This window comes from Microtus pennsylvanicus, chromosome X, assembly GCF_037038515.1.
Source record: "Microtus pennsylvanicus isolate mMicPen1 chromosome X, mMicPen1.hap1, whole genome shotgun sequence".
In the NCBI taxonomy this organism is placed as follows: domain Eukaryota; kingdom Metazoa; phylum Chordata; class Mammalia; order Rodentia; family Cricetidae; genus Microtus; species Microtus pennsylvanicus.
Genome location: NC_134601.1, coordinates 19,450,338 through 19,476,606, shown reverse-complemented (window position 1 = coordinate 19,476,606; position 26,269 = coordinate 19,450,338). Strand labels below are relative to the sequence as shown.

The following is a 26,269-nucleotide window of genomic DNA, read 5'->3' as shown; positions in this document are numbered from 1 at the left end:
ATTCGCGTGGAGGCGCGCGGCGCGCAGCGGACACCAGCAGAACTCTGAGGCATCCGGCTCGAGGGTGAAGAGCTGGGCGCCACCCCGCGGTTGCAGGGACAGCAGGTGAGGGTTCCGTGGACAGCTCCATGCTGGATAGTCGTCGGATAGTGGGTGCGCTGCTCGCGAGCTGGGGAGAGGTCTGGAAAGCAGGCAGAAAGGCCAAGGCCAGGTGCAGCTTAGGTGTGGACTCAGGTCACAGGCATCGCGTTAGTGTCCAGAGGTAGCCTTGCATAGTTTACCACACACAAACTTATGTCTGTGCTCAGGAATCTGGGAGCTTGGGGTCATGGGAGTCTCTAAATAGGGGACTGGTATCTGAGTGTGTGGCAGGAGATGGGTGCAGGTGTGGGTACCCATAAACTGGTCATTGCGTGGCTATCTGGGAAAGAAAGGTCTTTTGAGATTAGTACCTTGATTGGGATAAGGGTGAGTGGAAACTTGGAAGGACACTTTTCAGCCAATGCCAAGGGTGGATATGAGAGATGAGTCCCCTGTTGGTTTTGGGCACAGGGAGCCGATTCTGGGTCTGCAGCAGGGGTATAACCAGCTTGACTTTCAGCCTAGATCTTGGGTCCTGTCTCAGGTTGGTTCTGAGTATGATGGTCACTGTCAGCCAGAACATAAGCACTAACGTCCCCAGATCCCAATGCTAGACCCGGGCCAAAATAGTGGGTAAAATCCGCCCGCAGTCCTTACAGCTCCAAGCAGTCTGGCCAAGGTGAGAGTTCAGGAAATCAACGTTCTCTCCTGTCACACCTGGATTTGCCTTATGGGCACTGGTTCTACTTTGGGGATTTTTCTGCTTCCTTCCCTCCTGGCGCCCCCTGGCTACACAGGTCTAGAAACAGCTCTTAACAGTCGAGAGTATAGCTGGTGGGCTTGAGCCTATAGTTCCCTGTGGGAGGGCCTGGCCTGGGGTCTGATGGTAGGGGTGGGGGAGATGGGCGGGGTGTGTGTAACATCCAAGAATCTACTCCAAATAAGGGAAAATATGAAAGAGTTGGATTTTGGCTTCCTGGGGCTGCCCATCTGGGTCTTTAGGATGGAGCGACATCTGGTGGTGGCACTGTGTCTACTCTAAGGCCAAGAACTCTCCACTCCCCCATTCCTCTTTTCCCCTAAATAGTCAAATCATGGGGCCAGAAACAGGGACAACCAAATGCTATGTGTTCCATTTACTATGATTCCGTTTTCCTTGTTCCCTGCAAATTAATGAACTCAGGTGATCTAGACAAATGACATTGGAAAATCAATTATTGATGCAATTCCATACATGGGGATTTGTTCTCCAGTAGGTTGGGGGGGGGAACCAGAAAGATAATCATGTCTTGAATTACATTTCTGGAAGTTTCCATTTGGGTTACCCCCTCACAGTTCTGTCATCCTGTTCCCCAACTTTCCCTTTGGCTTACTTGGTGCAGGTATATATGAAAATAGAATAGGAGAGGGTATGCAGGTGACTGGAGATGGGATAGGGGAGTTATGTACTGAAAATGTTACTTGACTTGTGAGATTATAGACAGTCCCAAAATGAACATGCCGTGACAAAGGTGGTGCCCATTGTGATCATAGCCTTACCATAGCCCCACCATAGGCAATGCAGACACTCCAGGCCATAGGAGAGCCAACCATATTTGGGCATGCCATGTTGGTCAACCCAGGGCCTCCTTCAGCCACGGGTAAATACATTGCTAGAATTTGAGAAGTAGGGATAAAAGCCTGCCTTTCTGGAAAAACATAGAGAAGGGACATTCTGGAGAGGCTATACTTCAGTATAGAAAATGTAATTGGAAAGAGTCTACCATGGGGAAGGTAAGCTGGATTCCCTTAACAGGAGGGTGGTAGTAAGTGTCCTCTGCAGTTTCTTACCTTTGTGCCTTTGCTCAACTCTGCCTCAGTACAGATCCTCATCATTATCCCCAGAATTATCTATCATAAAATTAACTTTTAGTGAATAGCTTCACACTACTCAGGGAACACAACCTAGTCTCCTTAGCAAGCCTTGACCCCTGGTGATTCTCCTCCTGTAATCTGGGACCTATCCCTGAATCCCTCCACACCTCTAGGGTCATACCAAACTTTGGGGGCTATTCTACTCTGCCACTCGAGAACTCTCCTCCAGAATTCCTCAGGGCCCCAGGAGGATGGAACTGTGAGTTAGGCAGGCACGAGGTGTGCCGGGCTCGAGGCATCACAAGGCGGGTGCCCTCGGATTTTGCCCATTGGCATGCCCTGGGCCTTTGGAAGACTGCTTGGTCCTGCAGTGCTGGCAGCCTCCTGGCTCAGCTGTTTGCCCCATTTCCTTCCGGATGGAACTAGGGGCCATAAAAGAAGAAGGTGGGAATGGGCTGGTGCAGATGCGCAGGCCAGGACCATGGAGACTGGAAAGACCAGCGGAGACAGGTGGGGTGGACCAGGGGTCTGCGGGTGGCTACGTTAGGTGATGAGAGCACTGAATGGCAGCCATTTCTCGGCACCAGTGCGCATAACACAAAGAGCTCGCAGCATCACCAGGCGCTCTGGAAGGGTTCGCTCTTAGGACTGGACTCTTCACATTGCTGTGAACCAGACTATGGCTGAGGACCCTCAGCTCGAGAAAAAGAAGAAAATAAAGATAGCGGAGGAGGGTGCTGGATCCGGGTGGAGTCCAAGTGACTCAGGCACACTATTTGCTCCACCCCCTGCAGGACCTTGGGGAGAGTCCCTTGTAAGGGTGTGCCAACTGGAACTGAGCGATCCCGTGCCAGAATTGCTCATCCTTTCCTAGCTTTGGGATCCGTTTCTTGTAGTACCGTAAGGAGATGTTGCTGGACCTTCTTGTGTTCTTTGGGGCTCAGTGACCCTCCCTGAAGCAGAACTTGGTCGCCTTGGGCGGAGCAGGGGAGGGGTGCTTTGTGGGAGCATTCCAACGGGCGGGGCGAGGTGGGGCGGGCATAGCCCAGAAGCCCCACCCGGAGGTCCCGCCCCAAGGAAATCTTGCCTCTGGCTCCACCCTTCGCCCGCATTTAAAGGGCTCGCTCTTTCCGCAGCGCAACCTCTGTTCTGTGCCTCGTCTCTTCGGCGCCGAAGTGCCTTCGGCTTTAATTAAAGGGCCGTCCCCCTCGCCGAGGCTGCAGCACCGCCCCTCCGCTCCTCGCGCCTCAAAATGAGTAGCTCTCACTCCCGCTCTGGTCAGAGCGCGGCGGGCGCGGCTCCTGGAGGCGGTACAGATACGCGGGACGCCGAGATGCCTGCTACTGAGAAAGACCTAGCGGAGGACGCACCATGGAAGAAGATCCAGCAGAACACATTCACCCGCTGGTGCAATGAGCACCTTAAGTGCGTGAGCAAGCGCATCGCCAATCTGCAGACAGACCTGAGCGATGGGTTGCGGCTTATTGCGCTGCTCGAGGTACTCAGCCAGAAGAAGATGCACCGCAAGCACAACCAACGACCCACTTTTCGCCAGATGCAGCTCGAAAATGTGTCGGTGGCGCTTGAGTTCCTGGACCGTGAGAGCATCAAGCTCGTGTCCATAGGTGAGGGCGTGGGTCACACTGGGGCACCGCGTGGGCGCGGGCGGGGTCACCACAATTCTCCTTCCCTTACCCTTTAGAGGCCCTCTCTCTGACTCACTTCCTAACTGCCGCACAACCAAGAGTACCCTTAGGCCTCTCAGCCACCGAGGTCCTCGAGAACAAAGGCGCGCAGGCCTGCTGAGCACAACCGCTAGGCGCCCCCGCCCGCTGTGCCCTCCTGGCCTGTTCCCAGGCTGAGCTCACATCCTCTGAAGGCCGCGCCCCCAAAGCTGCACCCGTGGTGGGACAGGCACGGACTAGGTTTCTGTCTTCGAGAGCCGCAGCCCATCCTTGGGCAGTGGGATGTCTAGGGTCTTCCTTTACAACAGTAGTTCTAACCTCTAGGTGCCTCTAGTTCTAAAGTTGAGGGTGCAGTTTGTGGCTCCTCAACTTCTTGCCCTGGAACATGCTCCCCCATTGGAGGTAGTTGAAATCCCCAGTTTATATCCTTTCTGGCGAACTTGGAGGAGGGCAAAGAGATGTATTGCTGGCAAAACTGTACCCCAGTTGTGTTGGGTGTGGTTGACTGAAGGCACCTGGGCATCTGACCGTAGTGTGCTTGATTGCCAGCTTTGCTGTCTGTCATGTAAACCTTGTAAATCTTGTAAAAACAAACAAACAAACAAACGTGTAAACCTTCTGCATCTACAATGCAGAGATTAGTTGAAAGGTGCTCCAGTGTATACTGGGTTTACTGCCAGCTCAGTGCCCATGCCATTGAATTGGAGAGGTTAGCAGTGGATTGCCTTTTGAAGGATCCCATGCCTTTCTCAGAGTAGGGGCCGCTCATGGACAGGCACCAGAATTGGTAACTTAGGAATGTGGAACAGGGAGAGGAGGAGAATGAACTTTTCTCCATAATAGAAAAGGCTTTCTGTTATACTTTGGGATGGTACATGCTAAAGCAATGAGGGATCAAGATTCTCCTGGCTCCTCACTGAACAAGTTTCAAGTGCTGAGCTCTTTGGAATGCCTATAGAGGCATGCCTGTGGATGTTTGGGGGCCCACCCCTAGTCCCAGCCTCAGTCTAGCCAGCTGAGTCATTTCGGAGGCTTTGGGGGGGCAGCCGGATGTGGGGAGGCAGGCCACACCCCAGCTCTTGGGGGGGTCTCCTCCCACCTCCCTTCTCCCTCCTTCTTGTGAGCTGGCTGGAGCAGGCCTAGTTCCCAGAGCTTTGCCATATAAGGCAAAAAAATGTTGGAAAGCAGCAGTGATTAGGAGAGGGAGGGGGCCGGCTGGCCCAGGGGCTGGGGATAGGGGGTGGGATGGGGCGGGGCCATCTAACCAGGCTGCCTCCCAACCTTGGGCCCTGGTCCTCTCCTCCTCTTGGGAGGGGGACATAGCTAGCTTAGCCAGCCTAATCGAGCCAGGGGAGGGACCAGCTGTACCTTCATGGGATGGTGGGTCTGTCTTTGCCTCTTGGAGGCCACTAAGAATTTATAGTTTCCTTGGGAGCTCTTGTGCTGGACTTGTGACTTGGGGTAAGATCAGTGTGTCTTTGATCTTCTTTGAATTTCTTCCTGAATCTTCTCACCATTTTGGGACAATGAAAAACATTCACAAGAGACCAGGACCAACCTGTTTGGGAATAGGAAAAGATCACTCTGCTTGGAGAGGCTCAAGTATTTGTCCCCCAGGTGCTGTCCCACTGGACTGGGATACCACCTGTTCTAGATGGCCCTCCTATTGGTGTTCTAGTTTTCATGACCCATTGACTCACTAGATAAACATTCCCTGATTGCAGGGAAGGTCTGTAGGGTTTCCAAAGATGAGCTGTTAGAAAACCATACCTACCATAAGCCATCCACCCTTGAAGAGGTTAAGATCCAGAGGTGGCCTTGGGTGTGGCTCAGAGGTGTTACCATGGTGATGGATGTTCAGGGTGCCCGCCTTAACCACTTCCCTTGTGGTAAGCCTGGTGACTGTCTGAGACCTCACCCATTAGGTGGCAAGTAGGCAGCTAGGCAGATTATGCTGAAGCAGCAGGACTTGAGGACCCCACCTAAGGTCTCTACAACAGGGGCTCCCAAGTGGGCCTTGGCACCAGAGGCACACTAAACTAGCCCCTCTCTACTCTTCCTCTTCTTCCTCCTTCAACTGGGCAATGGGGCCTGTTACCCCAGAAGTTCCCGATAGGCCTCAATGAGTCAGGACCAAATATAGTTCCTTTGACTTACAGCCCCTCCCCCAAACCAGTCCTCTTTTGTGCCACCTCCTGATTCCTAGTTTGGTAAGGGGACAAGGAAGTGGCAAAGGGTGTGGCTCATACCCCTTCACACAAGGATCCTTGCCAACACGTTCACTTCCCCTGTTTCATCCCCCACCCTGGAGCAGCAGTTGTATTTCCTAACTACTCTTTGCCAACCTAGCCTTCCTCTTCTTTGGTCTCAGCTCAGCTTGAGGTCAGGGGCCTTGTTTCCTTCTCTCCATTCCCATGTATCCCAAGAGGTGGGGGCATGTTTTGATCTCAGCAGCTGCAAAGCATTTATCTCACTTGCTCTCCCACCCTCCTTCTGGGCCTTGGAGTTTTTGGCACAGTCCCCTTATTGCATTATATTGTTATCATGTGTCTATGGGTCTCTTCCTTCCCCACCAAAAGTTTCCTTTAGCACTAAATATTTCTTGAACCCCTTTAGAGGCTCTGAGCAGAGGGTACCTGATTCACTTTTCGCCCTTAGCTGAGAGGAGCCTCTGTCACCTAATTGACTTGTTGTGCCTGTCCACCCAGGTTCCTCCCTGCTGGCCTTGGTGAGGGAAGTCCCTAACTGCCCACTGTTGCCTCCCCTCCTTGCTTCCCACAGACAGCAAGGCCATTGTGGATGGGAATCTGAAGCTGATCTTAGGCCTCATCTGGACCCTGATCCTGCACTACTCAATCTCAATGCCCATGTGGGATGAGGAGGAAGATGAAGAGGCCAAGAAGCAAACACCCAAACAAAGGCTCCTAGGCTGGATTCAGAACAAGCTACCACAGCTGCCCATTACCAATTTCAGTAGAGACTGGCAGAGTGGCCGGGCCCTGGGTGCTCTTGTTGATAGCTGTGCCCCAGGTGAGGAGCACAGAGATGGGAGATCTTGGGCTAAGGTTGTCTGGTCAACCGAGAAGGTAGACCTATAGTCCCAGACTCACAACATAACCTTTCCTGTGTTATAGGCCTATGTCCTGACTGGGACTCCTGGGATGCTAGTAAGCCTGTGAACAATGCACGAGAAGCTATGCAGCAGGCTGATGATTGGCTAGGCATTCCTCAGGTATGTTCCCTGACTGGCCCCAGCAGCTAAGAGGTGGTTGGTCATGGTGAGGAGAGGCCCAATGCCGCTTATCTTCTTTCTGTGACAGGTGATCACCCCAGAGGAAATTGTGGACCCCAATGTAGATGAACATTCTGTCATGACCTACCTGTCTCAGTTCCCCAAGGCCAAGCTGAAGCCAGGGGCTCCTCTTCGGCCCAAACTGAACCCAAAGAAAGCCAGAGCCTATGGGCCAGGTGAGGGGGCCTGGTCAGTGATATTCCAGGGGGTGGAACACTTATATCTGGCCCATAGAACAGTATTTTCTCTCAACTTGGGTCCTAAGAGGTTTGGGGTCATGGCAGCTGGGCAATGGAATAATCACTCTTGAGGGGGGTGAATGGATCAGGATTGATCAGAAATGATGCCTTGACAAGCGAATAGTAATAAGTTCCTTAAGTCATACTGGCTTGTGGAAAGTTTCTTGATTGAAAGAGGACCCAGTGTGCTGCTATTCTATAATTGGAGATGAAGCAGTCAAGATGAAGCAAGTGCAAGGGTTTGGGAAACCACTGCAGTAAATCAGACTGTTTCAGAGAATGGGCAAGAGCGCACACAGCTGGGTTCTGAGGCCAGGCTCAATATACTGGGCTTACATTGAACAAACTTTACTGATTGGATTGTCCCTAGCTTGGGGAGGGGTACTGAACCTGTAGAAGGATGGGGTCTCTAATGCTGTGTCCCTGTTACTGTATAGAGGTGAGGGTGTGGCCCTACCAGCTGGTCCATGGCTTCCTCACCCTCTCCTGACAGGCATCGAGCCTACAGGCAATATGGTGAAGAAGAGAGCAGAATTCACTGTGGAGACCCGAAGTGCTGGCCAGGGAGAGGTGCTGGTGTATGTGGAAGACCCAGCTGGACACCAGGAAGAGGTAGGGTTATCCATTGGCAGGGCAGGATCCTGCTATTATCCTCTTTTAGAAGGGCTGCTCTTAACACTCATAGACTCCTTCCCACTACAGGCAAAAGTGACTGCCAATAATGACAAGAACCGTACCTTCTCTGTCTGGTATGTCCCTGAAGTGACGGGGACTCATAAGGTGAGTACTTGACTGAGAAGGAGGTTGGTGGCCATGGGTAGTTGGCAGAGGACCCCTTACCTCACCCTCACAGCCTGCCCCTCCCGGGAATAGGTGACTGTACTCTTTGCTGGCCAACATATTGCCAAGAGCCCATTTGAGGTATATGTGGACAAGTCACAGGGTGATGCCAGCAAAGTGACTGCCCAGGGCCCTGGTTTGGAGCCCAGTGGCAACATCGCCAACAAGACTACCTACTTTGAGATCTTCACTGCAGGTGAGGGGAGGCAGCCGAGGCCCAGCCAGCCATGGGGGAGAGCTGTGCTGGAGTCCCAGAGCTAAGTCTGTGCCTTGGGACAGGAGCTGGCACAGGCGAGGTGGAAGTCGTCATCCAGGACCCTACTGGACAGAAAGGCACAGTGGAGCCTCAACTGGAGGCCAGGGGTGACAGCACCTATCGCTGTAGCTACCAGCCCACCATGGAGGGTGTCCATACAGTGCATGTCACCTTCGCCGGTGTTCCCATCCCTCGCAGCCCCTACACTGTCACTGTTGGCCAAGGTAGGCCTGGCCATGGATGCTCCTCGACTGTGGTGCTGTGGTCTGGGCCTCCTGGGGGGGGGCGGAGTAGGCCATTAGGGCTGTCCCACTGAAGCCCCAGTCTCCGAGCTTCTACTGTCTGGGCAAGCACTATCTTTCCTTTCCCATACTTGGGTCCTTCTTGCTCCTCTTCCTCTCCTTGCCCCTCTCATCTCTCTTCTCCATGCTTTTACCTTCGGAAGAGCTCGCTCCAGTTGTCTAGAAACCTGCTGCTCTCTGCTCTGCCCACAGGGTCAACGGTACTTGGATCCATGTTCCTCTTGGTGTGGAGGGCTGGGTGGAGGTATTGGGGGCTGGTGTCAAACAGTTGGGAGAAAGCCTGCCATGTCCCTGCTTGGGGTGCAGGTTCTGGGGTCATGGCCCATTTCAGTTTTCTTGCATGTGCTTTACTAGCCTGTTGGGCCAAACTCTGAGTAACCCTCCAATCCCAATGGCCTGGCCCTGTGTGTGGCAAGGGAAGGGGCAACAAGCCCCAGTTTCCAGCAACTCAGCTGGCTTATTTGCCCACAGCTTGTAACCCAGCTGCCTGCCGGGCAGTTGGTCGAGGCCTCCAGCCTAAAGGTGTGCGAGTGAAGGAGACAGCCGACTTCAAGGTGTACACCAAGGGTGCTGGCAGTGGGGAGCTAAAGGTCACTGTAAAGGGCCCCAGTAAGTTTATCTGGTGGGGTGGTTAGGGTAATGGACCTCAGGTCATAGTTAGACAGGCCTGAGTTCTTTCTTGTCTTTGCAGAGGGTGAGGAGCGTGTAAAGCAGAAGGACCTAGGGGATGGCGTGTATGGCTTTGAATATTACCCCACAATACCTGGCACATACATTGTCACTATCACATGGGGTGGCCAGAACATTGGCCGCAGGTGAGCTCCCTCTACTACTCAACCATTTCTGAGCCCTCTCATCTCCCTACCTGGCAAGGGACCAGTGACATCTTTCTGCCTGGCCCACAGCTGTTGGGCACAGAGCAGTGCCTCTTAATGTTACCTATGTGGTGCTTTCGCTTGCAGTCCCTTCGAGGTGAAGGTGGGCACTGAGTGTGGCAATCAGAAGGTGCGAGCCTGGGGCCCTGGGCTAGAAGGCGGTGTTGTTGGCAAGTCAGCAGACTTCGTAGTAGAGGCTATTGGTGATGATGTAGGCACCTTGGGTAAGTTGGAGGCTTCAGAGTAGGCACCCAAAGCAGAGGGTGACAAAGGAACCCTATCCCAAGGCTCCAGGATACCAATACGACTGATGACTGTTTTCAGGTTTCTCCGTGGAAGGTCCATCACAGGCCAAGATCGAATGTGATGACAAGGGCGATGGCTCCTGTGATGTGCGCTATTGGCCCCAGGAGGCTGGCGAGTATGCTGTTCATGTGCTGTGTAACAGTGAGGACATTCGTCTTAGTCCTTTCATGGCTGACATCCGTGAGGCACCTCAGGATTTTTACCCAGACAGGGTAAATGGCACATAACACTGACCTGAGCTTTGGCCTTCTACCTCTTCTGGAGAAGGCTTCTGGGGGTGGGCATTATCCCATCTTTTTAGTGAGGTGGGGTTAAGAACTCAGACCCTGGCTGGTATTCCCAGAAACGTGTCCTACCAGTGTGTGTGTTACTTACTGCCCTACCTGCCTTTGGTGGCCTTGCCTTGATTTTCTGAGATTGGATTGACTTCTTCCCAGGTGAAGGCACGTGGGCCTGGATTGGAGAAGACTGGTGTGGCTGTCAACAAGCCAGCAGAGTTCATAGTTGATGCCAAGCATGCTGGGAAGGCCCCTCTCCGAGTTCAAGTCCAGGTGGGATGCCTATCAATGTTGGGGTTAGGACTGGTAGGCCCCTAGACCTGGGTACTGACCAGAAGGCTGCTTGCTTTTGCCTGCCTTACAGGACAATGAGGGCTGCCCTGTGGAGGCGACAGTCAAGGACAATGGCAATGGCACTTACAGCTGCTCTTATGTGCCCAGAAAGCCAGTGAAGCACACAGCCATGGTTTCTTGGGGAGGTGTCAGCATCCCCAACAGTCCCTTCCGGGTAAGCCAGCCCATGGGCCATTAGCCCATCTCCCCAAAACCCTTTTGTTCTATAGCAATTTTTTTTCCTATAACAGTTTTTAACAGGATCAAGCTTGCATACCAATGCAGTTTTCCTATTTACAGGGTAGTTGGCAGCCATCACCATAGTCTAGTCTAGGACATTTTCATCATCCCCAAAGAAACTTCTATGCTTTCCATTCCCCTTTCTTTAGGCCTTGGTAATCACTGATCTATGAATTTGCATTTTCTGGGCTTTTCATATAGATGCAATTCTATATACATTTTAACTATATATATTATACACAGTGTGATCTTTGTGTGTGTGTTTTTTTAAGTTTTTAAAGATTTATTTATTTATTAAATATACAATATTCTGCTTGCTTGTATCCCTGTGGGCCAGAAGAGGGCACCAGATCTCATTACAGATGGTTGTGAGCCACCATGTGGTTGCTGGGAATTGAACTCCGCTGAGCCATCTCTCCAGCCCTGTGTTTTCTTTTTGAGACAAGACCTCACCATGAAGACCAAGCAGGCCTAGAACCTTGCTCTGCAGACCACACTGGCCTTGAACTCACAGAGATTCATCTGCCTCTGCCTCCCAAGTGCTGGGATTAAAGAAGTGTGCCACCATGTTTGTTTTGTGACTTTTTGTCAGACCTTTGTCAGTGCTTCAGACCTTTTTATGGCTGAATATTTTTTACATCACATTGTATAGATGGAAAATATTATTTGGCAGATATGTGTTACTTTTGGGCTATGCGAATAGCTCTGGTAGGAACATTTGGGTACGTGTTTGTGTGGACCTAGGTGTTCACTTCTCTAGAAGCAGAATCAAAGTATCATGCAGTCACTTTTACCTGTTTGAGGAACTTCCAGTTGTCCCAAGGCAGCAGCAATATTTGTCCTGCCTACCAGCAATAGCTGAGGGAGCCTTTCACCTCTCCTACTACAGACTCATCATGTCTTTTCACTTGCCCCGTACCCTACAGGTGAATGTGGGAGCTGGCAGCCACCCAAACAAAGTCAAGGTGTATGGTCCAGGAGTGGCCAAAACTGGGCTCAAGGCACATGAACCCACCTACTTTACTGTGGATTGTACAGAGGCTGGCCAGGGTAAGACCTAGCCTTGAATGGGAGGACAGATGGGTAGGCTGTCTCTCCAAGTCCCAGTCTCTTCTTATCCCACTTCTTAACCACAGGAGATGTCAGCATTGGTATCAAGTGTGCCCCTGGAGTGGTGGGTCCCACTGAGGCTGATATTGACTTTGATATCATCCGGAATGACAATGATACCTTCACTGTGAAATACACACCCTGTGGGGCTGGCAGCTATACCATCATGGTTCTTTTTGCTGACCAGGTAGGTGTTACTGCTCCCAGTTCTTAGATTGCTAAGTGTTTGGGTGCTGCTGTCTTCAGCTGTTTTTTTCCCTTCACTTGTAGGCCACACCCACCAGCCCCATCAGAGTCAAAGTGGAGCCTTCTCATGATGCCAGCAAGGTGAAGGCTGAGGGTCCTGGCCTAAGTCGCACTGGTAAGGATGAATATTCTGTACGTTGAGTGGGGCCAAGGGCAGGGAGCTCAGAGTAGGGTGCCTCAGTTTTGTTATGACTCCTCAGGTGTTGAACTTGGCAAACCTACCCATTTCACGGTCAATGCTAAAACTGCTGGGAAAGGCAAGCTGGATGTCCAGTTCTCAGGACTGGCTAAGGGAGATGCAGTGCGAGATGTGGACATCATTGATCATCATGATAATACCTACACAGTCAAGTACACTCCTGTGCAGCAGGTAGCTATCTCTATCTGCTGCAGCCGTACCCTTCCCTTTCCTTATATAGCAGGCTAGTTAGGCTGCTGCAAGAAGTTTCTAATTTCTCACCTGGGAACGGGGCTGAGGAGCAAAGCTCAGCAGCTGTAGGCCAAAGACACTGGAGTGCTGAGTAGTGACCCCTGCCCTTCTGTACCTATTTCAGGGTCCAATTGGTGTCAGTGTCACTTATGGAGGAGATCACATCACCAAGAGCCCATTTTCAGTGGGAGTATCTCCAACCCTGGACCTCAGCAAGATCAAGGTGTCTGGCCTTAGTGACAGTAAGTAGTTGCTATATTTCCTATTGCCATTGAGGACCACTTAGCTCCATCCAGCTGAGTCTTGCCTGGAGCTGCATAAATAAATGGTTAATTTCTTTTTTCTCTACCTTCATAATTGCAACAGAAGTGGATGTTGGCAAAGATCAGGAGTTCACAGTGAAGTCAAAGGGTGCAGGTGGTCAAGGCAAAGTAGCATCCAAGATTGTGAGTCCCTCAGGTGCAGCAGTGCCCTGCAAGGTAGAGCCAGGCCTGGGAGCTGACAATAGTGTGGTACGCTTTGTGCCCCGAGAAGAGGGGCCCTATGAGGTGGAGGTGACCTATGATGGTGTTCCTGTGCCTGGCAGTCCCTTTCCATTGGAAGCTGTGGCTCCCACCAAACCTAGCAAGGTAATTGGGTTTGGGAGTCTATAAGGGGAGGGCCCACCTTCCTTCCTTCCTTCTTTCCTTCCTTCCTTCCTTCCTTCCTTCCTTCCTTCCTTCCTTCCTTCCTTCCTTCCTTCCTTCCTTCCTCTCTTCCTTCCCTCTTTCCCTCCTTCCCTCTTTTGGGGGGGTGGTGGTGGGGATGATTTTAAGACAGGGTTTCTCTGTGTAGTCCTGGCTGTCCTGGACCTCACTCTGTAGACCAGACTGGCCTCAAACTTATAGAGATCTGCCTGTAACTGCCTCCCAAGTGCTGGGATTAAAGGTGTGTACCACCACACCCAGCTCCCATCTTCCTGAGGGTACCCTATATTCTCCAGATTTGTCCTGACCCTTTGTCATTTCTGTCTTTATGATTGATGGGTAGATTACCTATTAGCCTATGCCTTTCATGTTTCTGTTTGGGTAAGGAGGAGAGCTAGGGCAAAAAGAGGTAGAAGAAAGATTGGGCTGGTAGCTGCTTCTGACATCCTCTTTCTCTTAGGTGAAAGCGTTTGGACCAGGGCTACAGGGGGGCAATGCAGGCTCCCCTGCCCGCTTCACCATTGATACAAAGGGAGCTGGCACTGGTGGCCTCGGCCTGACAGTGGAAGGCCCCTGTGAAGCACAGCTTGAGTGCCTGGACAATGGGGATGGCACATGCTCTGTGTCTTATGTGCCCACTGAGCCTGGGGACTACAACATCAACATCCTTTTTGCTGACACCCACATCCCTGGATCCCCATTCAAGGCCCATGTGGTTCCTTGTTTTGATGCATCTAAGGTGAAATGCTCAGGTCCTGGGCTGGAGCGGGCTACTGCTGGTGAGGTAGGCCAGTTCCAAGTGGACTGCTCAAGTGCCGGCAGTGCTGAGTTGACTATTGAGATCTGCTCTGAGGCAGGACTGCCAGCTGAAGTATACATTCAGGACCATGGTGATGGCACACACACCATCACCTATATTCCTCTCTGTCCTGGGGCTTACACTGTTACAATCAAGTATGGCGGCCAGCCTGTGCCCAACTTCCCCAGCAAGCTGCAGGTGGAGCCTGCTGTGGACACCTCAGGTGTGCAGTGCTATGGACCTGGGATTGAGGGTCAAGGTAAGGACGCCTGCTGTAGGGGAGTAGCAGTTATGGGGTGCAGAGTCCTATAGCCACAGCCTCTTCACTGTGGCCTTTTCCAGGTGTCTTCCGAGAAGCAACCACTGAGTTTAGTGTGGATGCCCGGGCTCTTACACAGACTGGAGGGTCACATGTCAAGGCTCGTGTGGCCAACCCCTCAGGCAACCTGACTGAAACCTATGTTCAGGACTGTGGTGATGGCACATACAAGGTGGAATACACCCCATATGAAGAAGGTATGAATGTGCTGGGGTATAGCTTAGGCAGGGCAGAGAATAAGCGGAGAAGCCCAGTTCTTCCTGACCTGACTTGCCCTACCCTCTAGGAGTACACTCTGTGGATGTGACTTACGATGGCAGTCCTGTGCCCAGTAGCCCTTTCAAGGTGCCTGTAACAGAGGGCTGTGACCCCTCCCGGGTGCGTGTCCATGGGCCAGGCATCCAAAGTGGTACTACCAACAAACCCAACAAGTTCACAGTGGAGACTAGGTGAGTGAGTCACTGAAGAGGCAAGGGCAGCCAATGGGCTTGGGAATCCCGGGTAATGACAGACTATCTGTTTGGAATAGGGGAGCTGGCACAGGTGGTCTCGGCTTGGCTGTTGAGGGTCCCTCCGAGGCCAAGATGTCTTGTATGGATAATAAAGATGGCAGCTGCTCAGTAGAATATATACCCTATGAAGCTGGCACCTATAGCCTTAATGTCACTTACGGTGGTCACCAAGTGCCAGGTGAGGAGATGATCATGAGGATGGAACCCTAGACTGTCTGTTAATACCCACAGTTTCTTACATAGTTACCATCCTTTTGTATCAACCCCTAGGTAGTCCCTTCAAGGTCCCTGTGCATGATGTGACAGATGCATCTAAAGTCAAGTGTTCTGGGCCTGGCCTAACCCCAGGCATGGTCCGTGCCAACCTCCCTCAGTCCTTTCAGGTGGACACAAGCAAGGCTGGAGTTGCCCCACTGCAAGTCAAAGTGCAGGGGCCTAAAGGTGAGAGTTCACATACCTAGGAGGGGGAGTTATGGAGCTATCATCTTTTTAGGCCAGCATGTGGAGGCTAGGGCAGATAGTGGAAGGGTTTCATGTAACCACAAAACCAGGCAGAACTCTAGAGAAGGTATAATACAGGACTTGGCCACTGAATAGATGTGGCAAGAGAGAGGGCCTAAGGAGGCACTTAGATATGTTTTATACTACAGGGTCTTGGAGTCATTCCTGGAATTGGATAGTTAAGGACATGATAAGGTCTAGGCTTTGGGCCCAGTCCTAGTCCTTCAGTGAGATGGGGTTGGGGATGGGTACAAGGAGCCAACCTAAGGTTTTGTCATTGGGACTGGGGGTAGGCCTGGTGGAGCCAGTGGATGTAGTGGACAATGCCGATGGTACTCAGACTGTCAACTATGTGCCCAGCCGAGAAGGGTCCTATAGCATTTCTGTGCTATATGGGGAAGAAGAGGTTCCACGGAGGTAAGAAGCAGGGTTCACTGTGCATGCTGGGGGCAGGCTGGGCACTGAAACTTTACTGATGGTTCATAACACCCTGATCCCACAGCCCCTTCAAGGTCAAGGTACTGCCCACACATGATGCCAGTAAGGTGAAGGCCAGTGGACCTGGACTCAACACCACTGGTGTACCTGCCAGCCTGCCTGTGGAGTTCACCATTGATGCCAAGGATGCTGGGGAGGGTCTGTTGGCTGTCCAGATTACGGTGAGCTTGCTGGCTCCCTGAGCTGTGCTGTAACTTCAGGCAAAGGGAGGAGAGGCGAGGAACAAGACCTGGGCAGATGGAGTGTAAGGCTGCAGATGGACAGGCAGCCCAGTCTAGATAACTAGTCTGCCTGGAGCTGTACTGTAAGGGGGAAAGGACCTCTGCTTTTGGTCTGCATTAGGATGTGTAGCAGTTTTCTCCAAGTTGAAAGGAACAAGCGTTCTCAAATATACATTCGTTGCTATTGAGTGTGGTTCCAAAGCCTATACATGCTTCAGCTTCCTCACATGTAATAATCTCACAGGACAGGTATAATGTTATAACATTGAGGTCTTGTAAGCTCCTAGTGCCCCTATGACAGGCCCGGTACTGAGGCTGGGCACCAAGCTGCTCTCTTGTCAGGGAATGCTGGATGTTTGAGGACTTCCGTTCTGGACTCGGCCACAGGCAGCCACTGGGGCCATGGGGGTAGAGGGGAACAGAAACTATTTCTATTATAGCAGTATTTGGTGTTTTATGGAAGGCCTGAGATAGTCCAGGCCTTGCTAGGTTTGGACCAACCTCCTCCCCTGTGCTTTGCTACATAGGACCCTGAAGGCAAGCCCAAGAAAACACATATCCAAGACAACCATGATGGCACGTACACAGTGGCTTATGTGCCAGATGTGACAGGCCGGTACACAATCCTCATCAAGTATGGTGGTGATGAGATCCCCTTCTCCCCATACCGTGTCCGGGCTGTGCCCACTGGAGATGCCAGCAAGTGCACAGTCACAGGTGAGCTAGCCCACCATCGGCCACCGTGGAGCTCAGCACGGGGCTTGGGTGTGCCTGTGTGCAAGGGCTCGCTGCTTGGGGCGGCGTGTGGGAATGGGGGCCGCCCTCTTGAGTGACTCACCTGACCTTTCTCCTTGCTCTCTGCCCTCTCACCTCAGTGTCAATCGGAGGTCACGGGCTAGGTAAGCTGCTTGCTGGGGCCACTCCCAATGCCCCTGCTGCCCAGAGAGGCAGTTTCCTTTCCTCTTCATTGCTAATTCATTCCCAGGACAGTTCCAGCTGCAGCTCTAGGCAAGGACAGAGCGGGGGAGGCTGTGCAGACAAGGTCATGGGCTGGAGGGTCAGGGCCCAGGGAGGTTTCTGGAGCTAAGCATGAATGCTCTGGTTCTCCCCTCTCTGGGCCTCCATTTCCCCATCTGAGAACTCGGGTTGCAGCTGAGAGCTTTGGGGTAAAGTGTATCCTAGGAGGCACCCCACTGGGGACTTTGGGGTCTGGGGATCTTGGTACCCCTGAGGATGGCAGCAGGTGCTTCCTTCTCGCAAGGGTTCCTGTGTGGGCTCAGGGGACAAGGTGGTTTCCTCCACCCAGTGGGAGTCTTTAGGCCTCATCAGATCCACAGACTTCCATCCCTGCCTCCCAGGGGCATCTGTGTCCTGGGCTGAGGGAGGTGCATGAGTGGGTGGGGCTGGCTGGTGATGCAGTAGTGCCAGAGTCATCTGCTTGGGTGGCCAGCATGGCAGGGCCTGGCCCAGCCTCAGAGCCCCAAAGTGCATTCTGCAACCCATCTCTTTTCCTTCTCTCCTTCTATTCCCTCAGCAGTGACGCTAATTAGACAGCCCCTATCAGACGGGTTTGTCTGCCCAAAGACAGAGACTCCCCAGGGATACTGATATAAAACTATAATTACTTATAGGCCTCTGAAGGCTGTAGGCCTGGCACTTGGGTAGGTGGCCAAGGACAGGATTATAAGATAGCTAGGTCTTTGTGGCAAGAGGCTAGATTGCTTTGTAGAATAGTCCATGGGATAGGATATGACACATGTGTTCATAGGATAGGAGATCGGAAAACAGGCTAGGGACTTGGAATGACTTCAATTTTTCTGACCATTATGAGTGGAATGGAGGCAGGAAGCCAGTAAGGGAACTTAAATCACCTTTGGACAAGCCAAAAGGTTTGCTTGGACCAGGTCAGTGGCTGTTGGGACATTAAGCAGTAGCCCAGTTAACAGGTGTACTTTGAGGATGCTATGGTTAAGACCTACTGATCACCTGGATCCTGGATACAAAAATGAGGAATCAAGTAGCTGTCAGGAGAGGGCTCAAATCATTAGCTAGATGATACAGGGCAGGAATTCAGAAAACTTATAGGGCAGCATGGGTAGCAGGCAGCCAACGATATAGCTAAAGATGCTGAGTCTCATGTTGCCAGTGTGAGACCAAGGTCAACGGGGGCTTGGTGGCAGGCTGGTAGGCTGGTAAGGAGGGCCCTTAAACTTGGTCCTCAAGTAGGTTTGGTGCTCCTAGCTGCTTTCCTTGTGGGAGGCTGGACTGCAGGGGTGCTCTTGCTGCCAGGCCTTACAACCCACAGCTCCCAAGCCTCCACAGCTGAGCCCCAGATCATAATGTCACTGTCCTTATCCTTTCCTTGGGCATTATGGGGCCCTAGAGGCTGCTTAGATGCTTTACCCTTGCAACCCTGCAGTGGTGGCTTGGGCCTTCTATTCCCTGTTCATTGGGTGCTGCCACTGCTTTGCCAAGCCTGCTGTAATGCATTGCATGGGTGCTAACCCTGCTGTCTCCCTGCTGCTTGCTCTTGTCTGTGCCAGGCTGTGCTGGGCTGCTTCTCACTGCAAGCCTCTGGTTGAGCAAGCGTTCTCAGTGGTCAGGAAACTCCAGTTTCACCTTCAGGCCTGGGGGATGGGTAGGGAGGAAAATGTCACACTCCCCACACTGCAGCAGGACTCCGCCTCACTGCATCCACACATAGCACTGGGGCCGGGGCCAGTAAACAAGGGCGCAGGTAGCCACGGGCCTAGTCAGAGTGCTGGTATTTGTCAGCATAGACCATGGTACCTGCTGAGGCTGAGTTGGCAGAGGGAGTAAATGCTTGTGCTGGGATGGGATGGTCCCTTACTTTTCCTCCCAGGTACCTTGGTACCACCTGTTGGGCCTCTCTCATAAAGAGGCTTGAGGTGGTCAGGAGAATCCTTCCTGCCTTCTGAGAAACCACTCACCATCCTAGCTTGGGGTATGGGTTGGGCTAGGGGTTGGGGCTGGCTGTGCTTGGTTGTAGTAGTAAGAGACCTGGATGGGTGGCAGGCTGATGGTAGGAGCCAAAATACCAGGCTCACCTGCTGGCTTCCCTCTGGGGATCCACTCTGCCCTCCCAGGTGCTGGCATTGGCCCCACCATCCAGATTGGGGAGGAGACAGTGATTACTGTGGACACGAAAGCAGCAGGCAAAGGCAAGGTGACTTGCACTGTATGCACACCCGATGGCTCAGAGGTAGATGTGGACGTGGTGGAGAATGAGGATGGCACCTTTGACATCTTCTACACAGCCCCCCAGCCGGGCAAATATGTCATCTGTGTGCGCTTCGGTGGCGAGCATGTGCCCAACAGCCCCTTCCAAGTTACAGTGAGAAGGGGCCAAAGACGGGTGGGGAGGGAGATCTGGGAAGGTCCTAGTTTGTCCTTCCAGGTCCCCGTGACAACAGTCTCCAGGTTTCTCACTTTGCCTTGCAGGCTTTGGCTGGGGACCAACCTACAGTGCAGACCCCACTACGGCCTCAGCAACTGGCTCCACAGTATACATATCCTCAGGGTAGCCAGCAAACCTGGGTAAGGCATGACCCGGTCTATTATTCAATTTGCCTGACCCATAGGGACACTTGCAGCTGGCCATCTGGGTGTTGCACGTGGCCCTGTTCTTCCATATGTGCAGAGAAACCTCAGAGCTCCTCACCTGATTCTTCTGTCTCCACTGTAGGTTCCAGAGAGACCCATGGTGGGTGTTAATGGGCTGGATATGACTAGCCTGAGGCCCTTTGATCTTGTTATCCCCTTTACCATTAAGAAGGGAGAGATCACTGGTAAGTGAGGGCTGAGAAGGAACTTGGAAACCAGTGATACCAAGGTGTGCCATTTGCCTGTCCTGACTTCAAAACCACTGCCCTCTAGGGGAAGTTCGAATGCCCTCAGGCAAGGTGGCCCAGCCTTCTATCACGGACAATAAGGATGGCACTGTTACTGTACGCTACTCACCCAGTGAAGCTGGCCTGCATGAAATGGACATCCGCTATGACAATATGCATATCCCAGGTGGGCTCACAGCCTCTTGCCCACCCCATCCCAGACCCCTATTGCTACCATCTTAGAAAGAACAGGTTAGAGTACTGTTATAGGTCAGACTGCTTGCCTAGCATGTATGAGGCTCTGAATAAACTAGATATTCACATGCCTGTAATCGTAGCACTGGGGGTAGAGGCAGATGGATTAGGGAGTTCAAGGTTATCCTCAGCTTCATAGCTGCCAGTTCAAAACCATCCAGAGATATGTGAGATCCTGTTTCAAAAAACAAAAATAAATAGACTAGTGCATGAATGAGGCTGTTATTCCTTGTGGTTTCTATTCCTGCCTCAGGAAGTCCTTTGCAGTTTTATGTGGATTATGTTAATTGTGGCCATGTCACTGCCTATGGTCCTGGTCTTACCCACGGAGTGGTCAACAAACCTGCCACCTTCACTGTCAACACCAAAGATGCTGGAGAGGGTAAGGAGAAGCTCTAGGAGAAGCTTTGGCTTGGTCTGCCAAAGTTGCCTTTGCTTCCCTTGGCTGAGGGCTAGGTATGGGAGATGATCCTGAATAAAGTTCTCTACCGTGTCTTCCTGCCTGTGCTGAGCCATCAAGTCAGCTCATCCACGAAAGCCTAGCAATGCATGTCTGGGCACAATTCCTACTCTTACCTGTAATGCTTTTCAGGGGGCTTGTCTCTGGCCATCGAGGGTCCATCTAAAGCAGAAATCAGCTGCACTGACAACCAGGATGGAACATGCAGTGTTTCTTACCTACCTGTGCTACCTGGTGATTATAGCATCCTAGTCAAGTACAATGATCAGCACATCCCAGGCAGCCCCTTCACTGCCAGAGTCACAGGTGGGGAACATCAGGAATAATGACAGGGTGGGCACAGTCTCTTTGGGGCTGGATCCATAGTGACTGATGACTTGTACCCTTACCAGGTGATGATTCCATGCGTATGTCCCACTTAAAGGTGGGTTCGGCTGCTGATATTCCCATCAATATCTCAGAAACAGACCTCAGTTTACTCACAGCCACAGTGGTGCCACCCTCAGGCCGAGAGGAGCCCTGTCTGCTGAAGCGGTTGCGCAATGGCCACGTGGGTAAGAGGTTGAGAGAGATCAAGCATTTCTGGGAAAGAGAGAGAGCCAGGTGTGATGATTGCCTATAATCCCAATATTCGGAGGTGGAGGCAGGAGAATTGGGGGAATCAGTCATTGGCTACATAGTGAGTTAAAGCCATCCTGGCTTGTGGAGGGAAAAAAGAAGGAAGGAGGGAGGCTGTGGGCCCACCCACACCCTGTTGATGGCCCTACTCTGTGCCCAGGGATTTCCTTCGTGCCCAAGGAGACAGGGGAGCACCTGGTGCATGTGAAGAAGAATGGCCAGCATGTGGCAAGCAGTCCCATCCCAGTAGTGATCAGCCAGTCGGAGATTGGTGATGCCAGCCGTGTGCGGGTCTCTGGTCAAGGCCTCCATGAAGGTCGTACTTTTGAACCTGCAGAGTTTATTATTGACACCAGAGATGCAGGTAGGCAGTGGTGGCCTACCAGGTAGGGCAATACAGCTTCACTTGGCATTCTGGCTTATAACTGCTATCTATCCCCTAGGCTATGGTGGACTCAGTCTTTCCATTGAAGGCCCTAGCAAAGTAGACATCAACACAGAAGACCTGGAGGATGGCACATGCAGGGTCACTTACTGTCCCACAGAGCCTGGAAACTATATCATAAATATCAAGTTTGCTGACCAGCATGTGCCTGGTGAGTGTGGCAGCCACGCCCCTGTGGTTTGGCAGCCCCTAGACACACCCCAGTGCCCACCTGTAATATGTGCAGGGTATGGACTGTCATTTTTTTTTCCTACAGGCAGTCCCTTTTCTGTGAAGGTGACGGGTGAGGGCCGGGTGAAAGAAAGTATTACACGCAGGCGACGTGCCCCTTCAGTGGCCAATGTTGGCAGTCATTGTGACCTCAGCCTGAAGATTCCTGGTAGGGAAAAGATCAGGAGGGTTCCTAGGGTAACCCTAAGCACAAGTAGAGACAGGATCCTGCTCAGCAAGCTGTCTTCTACTTGTAGAAATTAGCATCCAGGATATGACAGCCCAGGTGACCAGCCCATCAGGCAAGACCCACGAGGCAGAGATTGTAGAAGGAGAGAACCATACTTACTGTATCCGATTTGTGCCTGCTGAGATGGGAATGCATACAGTCAGTGTCAAGTACAAGGGCCAGCATGTGCCTGGGAGCCCCTTCCAGTTCACTGTGGGGCCTCTGGGGGAAGGGGGCGCCCACAAGGTCCGTGCTGGAGGTCCTGGCCTAGAGAGGGCTGAAGCTGGAGTGCCAGGTAGGTGTGCTTGTCTAATTCTTGCTATCCTGGGTGGGCCTAGATGGGTGTTTGTAGGAAGTATCTGGCCATCATGTTGATCTTGGCTTTGCTTGGAGTTGGCTGAGGTCGGGGATCAGTTCTCTAATTCATGCACACCCACTGCTTTCTCACACAGCTGAGTTCAGCATTTGGACCAGGGAAGCTGGTGCTGGAGGTCTGGCCATTGCAGTTGAGGGCCCCAGCAAGGCTGAGATCTCCTTCGAGGATCGCAAGGATGGCTCCTGTGGTGTGGCCTATGTAGTTCAGGAGCCAGGTACTGGGAAAAGAATTGGCCAGGGCAGGGGGAGGTAGAACCTGAGTATGGGTGTGTTGACCCCAGGTGCTACATAGTCTTCACTTGGTGCTGAATCTCCATCTTGAGGTTCCAGGGACACCCAAGGTGGCTGTGGAAGGCAATAGACTTTTCGTAGGCTAGTCCTTGGAGATATGTGGCATCCCCAACACAGCCTATGTTCTCTTTCTATCCAGGTGACTATGAAGTCTCAGTGAAGTTCAATGAGGAGCACATACCTGATAGTCCCTTCGTGGTACCTGTGGCTTCTCCGTCTGGTGATGCCCGCCGCCTTACTGTTTCTAGTCTTCAGGTGAGGCACTGAGAGAAACTGCCCACCTGGGGCTCCTAGGCCCGGCCAGACCAGAGTCACCATGGCAAGCAGGCCTTGGCTGTGAGCTGAGTGGCCTACTACCCAGAAACAACTCTGGGTGCTAGGTTTCTGCTCTGACCGGGTACAGCCCACGCTTGGGGTTGGCAGGAAGTGCCCTGCCTACCGCGTGGCGTTTTTCTCGTGTCTCAGGTCTAAAGGCTTTGAACAGAAGCCTGTGCCCATTGAGCACCAGGGCTAAGGTTTAAAGAGGGAGAGCCTGCTAGAGCTGAGTGCTACCCACTGGGTGGGGCCACCTTCCTTTTCTGCTTCCTGGGTGTGTGATTGTGGAGCACATGTCTAGGGGATGGGAGGTTGGGGGTGTGCATGTGGCTTGCTGCCCTCACAGATTAATGGCTCTCCCTCTTTAAACCATGTTGGACACAAGATGGGTAAGTGACCTTGTGGGTCTCCTGCTCTTCCATTTACCCTGGCTCTAGCCATCCTGTCTAACCATATCTGCTGTGCTTCTAGGAGTCAGGGTTAAAGGTCAACCAGCCAGCCTCTTTTGCAGTCAGCCTGAATGGAGCCAAGGGGGCAATTGATGCCAAGGTGCACAGCCCCTCAGGAGCTCTGGAGGAGTGCTATGTCACAGAGATTGACCAAGGTGAGGCTCTATTCCGGTCTAGCCATTCAGCTATCTGCCCTAGCAGACTAGAACCAGGCTGAGTGTATATAAGGAAAGTAATGATTCTGTAAGCAACCAAAATTGGGCTCCTCAGCTTCCTAGATTGATAAGCACCCATGAAGATATGGCTTATCAGCATGGCCACTAGGAAGAAAACTTTAGCAGTTCCATACATGAGACAGACAAAGACAGAGATACAAAGAGCAAGAAAGACAGTCTATCCCTGTGGCCAGAGGAATAGCAATTGTATTGAAGCACACTAGTTTTCCCCTCCCCCCAGGTTCATGATCTGAGCGGATTCCTCGGTAAGCCTGCTAATCTGTAGACAGCATGGTATTAACAGTACACTGTCTAAGGAGGCAGCAATGTGGGCATTTTGCTTGTCAGTCCAAAAGACTCACCGGTAGACTTCTTAGGTATTTATAGCTTTAGTCCTCAGGATGTATGTGTTGTTGGGGTGGGCACCCAGCACAATTCTGGAAGCAGAGGAGTCTCCATGGAGCAGTTGGGTTCCTGCTGGTAGCAAGAGAAATGAAAGGGATGGTTAGTACTAAGGCTATTCCTTTCAGACACTATTTGCTCCTTACATACCGAAAAGAACCCCAGGCCCTTAACATGTCCTTCTATATCTCAGATAAGTATGCTGTGCGTTTCATCCCACGAGAGAATGGCATCTATTTGATTGATGTCAAGTTCAATGGTACTCATATCCCTGGAAGTCCCTTCAAGATCCGAGTTGGGGAACCTGGGCATGGAGGGGACCCAGGCTTGGTGTCCGCCTATGGAGCAGGCCTGGAGGGTGGTGTCACAGGTAGGTTCACGGGTACAGCTCTGAGTGTGGATGCAGTTGTTGAGGCTCTGCATCTAAACTCTTAGCAACAGGAGGCATGTGGAAGTATTAAGTCTGTACTGGGTGGTTGAAGACAGGGAACCCAGTGAGGTAGACTCTGCCTGATCTTCCATGCTCCCAGGGAGCCCAGCTGAGTTTATCGTGAACACAAGCAATGCTGGAGCTGGTGCCCTTTCGGTTACCATTGATGGACCCTCCAAGGTGAAGATGGATTGCCAGGAGTGCCCTGAGGGCTACCGTGTCACCTATACCCCCATGGCACCTGGCAGCTACCTCATCTCCATCAAGTATGGTGGGCCCTATCACATTGGGGGAAGTCCCTTCAAAGCCAAGGTCACAGGTAAGTCTCAGCCTAAGCTGTTGGTGCCATCCAATTCCTTGATACTCCAGTCATTTCTCAGTCTCACCCATTCTGTCCTGCAGGTCCCCGCCTTGTTAGCAACCACAGCCTCCATGAGACATCATCTGTGTTTGTAGACTCCCTGACAAAAGTTGCCACTGTTCCTCAGCTTGCAGCCTCAGGCCCAAGTCCTGCTGATGTGAGCAAGGTAGTAGCTAAAGGCCTGGGGCTGAACAAGGCTTATGCAGGCCAGAAGAGCAGCTTCACAGTAGACTGCAGCAAAGCAGGTAAATAGCCCTGTTTCTAGATTCTGGAAGTACAAAGCTAGAAATAACAGGACAGTCAGCAAAGCCAGAAGTAACAGGACGATCAGCATGTGGGAAGTGCAGGAACTGCCTTTAGGGCTATGGTTGTTGCTTTTGGGGTTACCTTCTATTTGGGCTTCCTGGAGAAAGGTGGCTCAGCAGTTAAGAGCACTCACTGGCTGCTTTTCCAGAGGACTCGAGTTCAAGTCTCAGCACTCACATGGCAGATCACAACTAACTATAACTCCAGTTCTAGGGGAATCAGTACCCACACACAAACAAACATATAGGCAAAACACCAATGTACATAAAATAAATTGCCGGGTGGTGGTGGCACACTCCTTTAATCCCAGCACGTGGGAGGCAGAGGCAGGTGAATCTCTGAGTCTGAGGTCAGCCTGGTCTACAGAGCTAGTTCTATAACAGCCAAGACTGTTACACAATGAAAGCCCATCTCAAAAAACCAAATGTGTGTGTATGTTGGTATAAATATGTAAATATATGAAGAAAATGTCCTGGAGGACCTGGAATCCATCCTCTGGTGGCCTAGGTGGGTTGTGAGAAGCTTGTTGGGAAAGGGTTATTTTGAACAGGCAAGGGACAGGATGTGGAATAGGAAGAAGGGCTCAGAGCAATTACAGATGAAGGAAGGGATTAAGGTTGGTCACTGAGGCCTATTCCTACCTCAGGTAACAACATGCTGCTGGTGGGGGTGCACGGCCCAAGGACACCCTGTGAAGAGATCCTGGTGAAACACATGGGCAGCCGCATCTACAGTGTCTCCTACCTGCTCAAAGACAAAGGGGAGTACACACTGGTGGTCAAGTGGGGTGATGAGCATATCCCAGGCAGCCCATACCGTGTTATGGTTCCCTGAGCCTGGTACCTATTCCAGCCAGAAGCTCCCATGGCAAAGAGCATCCTCACACCTATCCCAACCCCAAGAAGCTCCATATTTCTTTCCTGAGCCCCGGGCCCTCCCTCCCCTAGATTACTCTGGCCACTCTGTCACTGCAGTCGCCCCTGCCCTGCGCTGTGCTCACCTGCCTCTCTGGGCTTTCACTTGGGCAGAGGGAGCCATTTGGTGGCAGATCCTGTCTCCTTTGGTTCTGGGATGGTGGGAGTCCTATGTACAACCATCTGCTAGTTCTCTTTCCCAGCTAGGAGGAATAAAATTTTGCTTTCATTGTCCTGTGA

The 26,269-nt window shown here is 52.0% G+C and overlaps 1 protein-coding gene across 3 annotated transcripts; it reads left to right on the top strand.

The window, feature by feature from the left end:
• Flna (filamin A) lies at nt 1–26,269 on the top strand. 3 transcript variants are annotated; one of them, XM_075958154.1, is made up of 48 exons: nt 1–105; nt 3,072–3,560; nt 6,402–6,650; nt 6,755–6,852; nt 6,941–7,088; nt 7,645–7,763; nt 7,854–7,931; nt 8,025–8,187; nt 8,274–8,471; nt 9,021–9,158; nt 9,241–9,364; nt 9,512–9,648; nt 9,749–9,942; nt 10,168–10,281; nt 10,373–10,516; nt 11,508–11,631; nt 11,718–11,878; nt 11,962–12,052; nt 12,138–12,307; nt 12,492–12,609; nt 12,734–12,996; nt 13,514–14,111; nt 14,195–14,368; nt 14,458–14,620; nt 14,701–14,861; nt 14,954–15,124; nt 15,478–15,601; nt 15,687–15,843; nt 16,431–16,620; nt 16,779–16,802; nt 19,011–19,258; nt 19,366–19,461; nt 19,610–19,712; nt 19,801–19,941; nt 20,263–20,391; nt 20,602–20,775; nt 20,862–21,023; nt 21,248–21,451; nt 21,531–21,683; nt 21,789–21,911; nt 22,000–22,266; nt 22,424–22,561; nt 22,777–22,892; nt 23,424–23,556; nt 24,212–24,388; nt 24,549–24,767; nt 24,851–25,054; nt 25,762–26,269. In XM_075958154.1, the coding sequence occupies exons 2-48, from the start codon at nt 3,188–3,190 to the stop codon at nt 25,947–25,949; spliced, it is 7,941 nt and encodes a 2,646-aa protein (XP_075814269.1). In that variant the 5' UTR covers nt 1–105; nt 3,072–3,187; the 3' UTR covers nt 25,950–26,269. The 3 variants fall into 3 exon arrangements, with proteins under 3 accessions (XP_075814269.1, XP_075814268.1, XP_075814270.1); XM_075958153.1 differs by having other exon boundaries at nt 8,271–8,471; XM_075958155.1 differs by lacking the exon at nt 16,779–16,802 and having other exon boundaries at nt 8,271–8,471.

Coding starts and splice junctions, on each gene's coding strand:
- Flna (XM_075958153.1), top strand. CDS start 3,188: ATGAGTAGCTCTCACTCCCGCTCTGGTCAGAGCGCGGCGGGCGCGGCT. Junction 9,159..9,240: donor GGTCACTGTAAAGGGCCCCA/GTAAGTTTATCT, acceptor TTGTCTTTGCAG/AGGGTGAGGAGCGTGTAAAG. Junction 14,862..14,953: donor CGGTGGTCACCAAGTGCCAG/GTGAGGAGATGA, acceptor ATCAACCCCTAG/GTAGTCCCTTCAAGGTCCCT.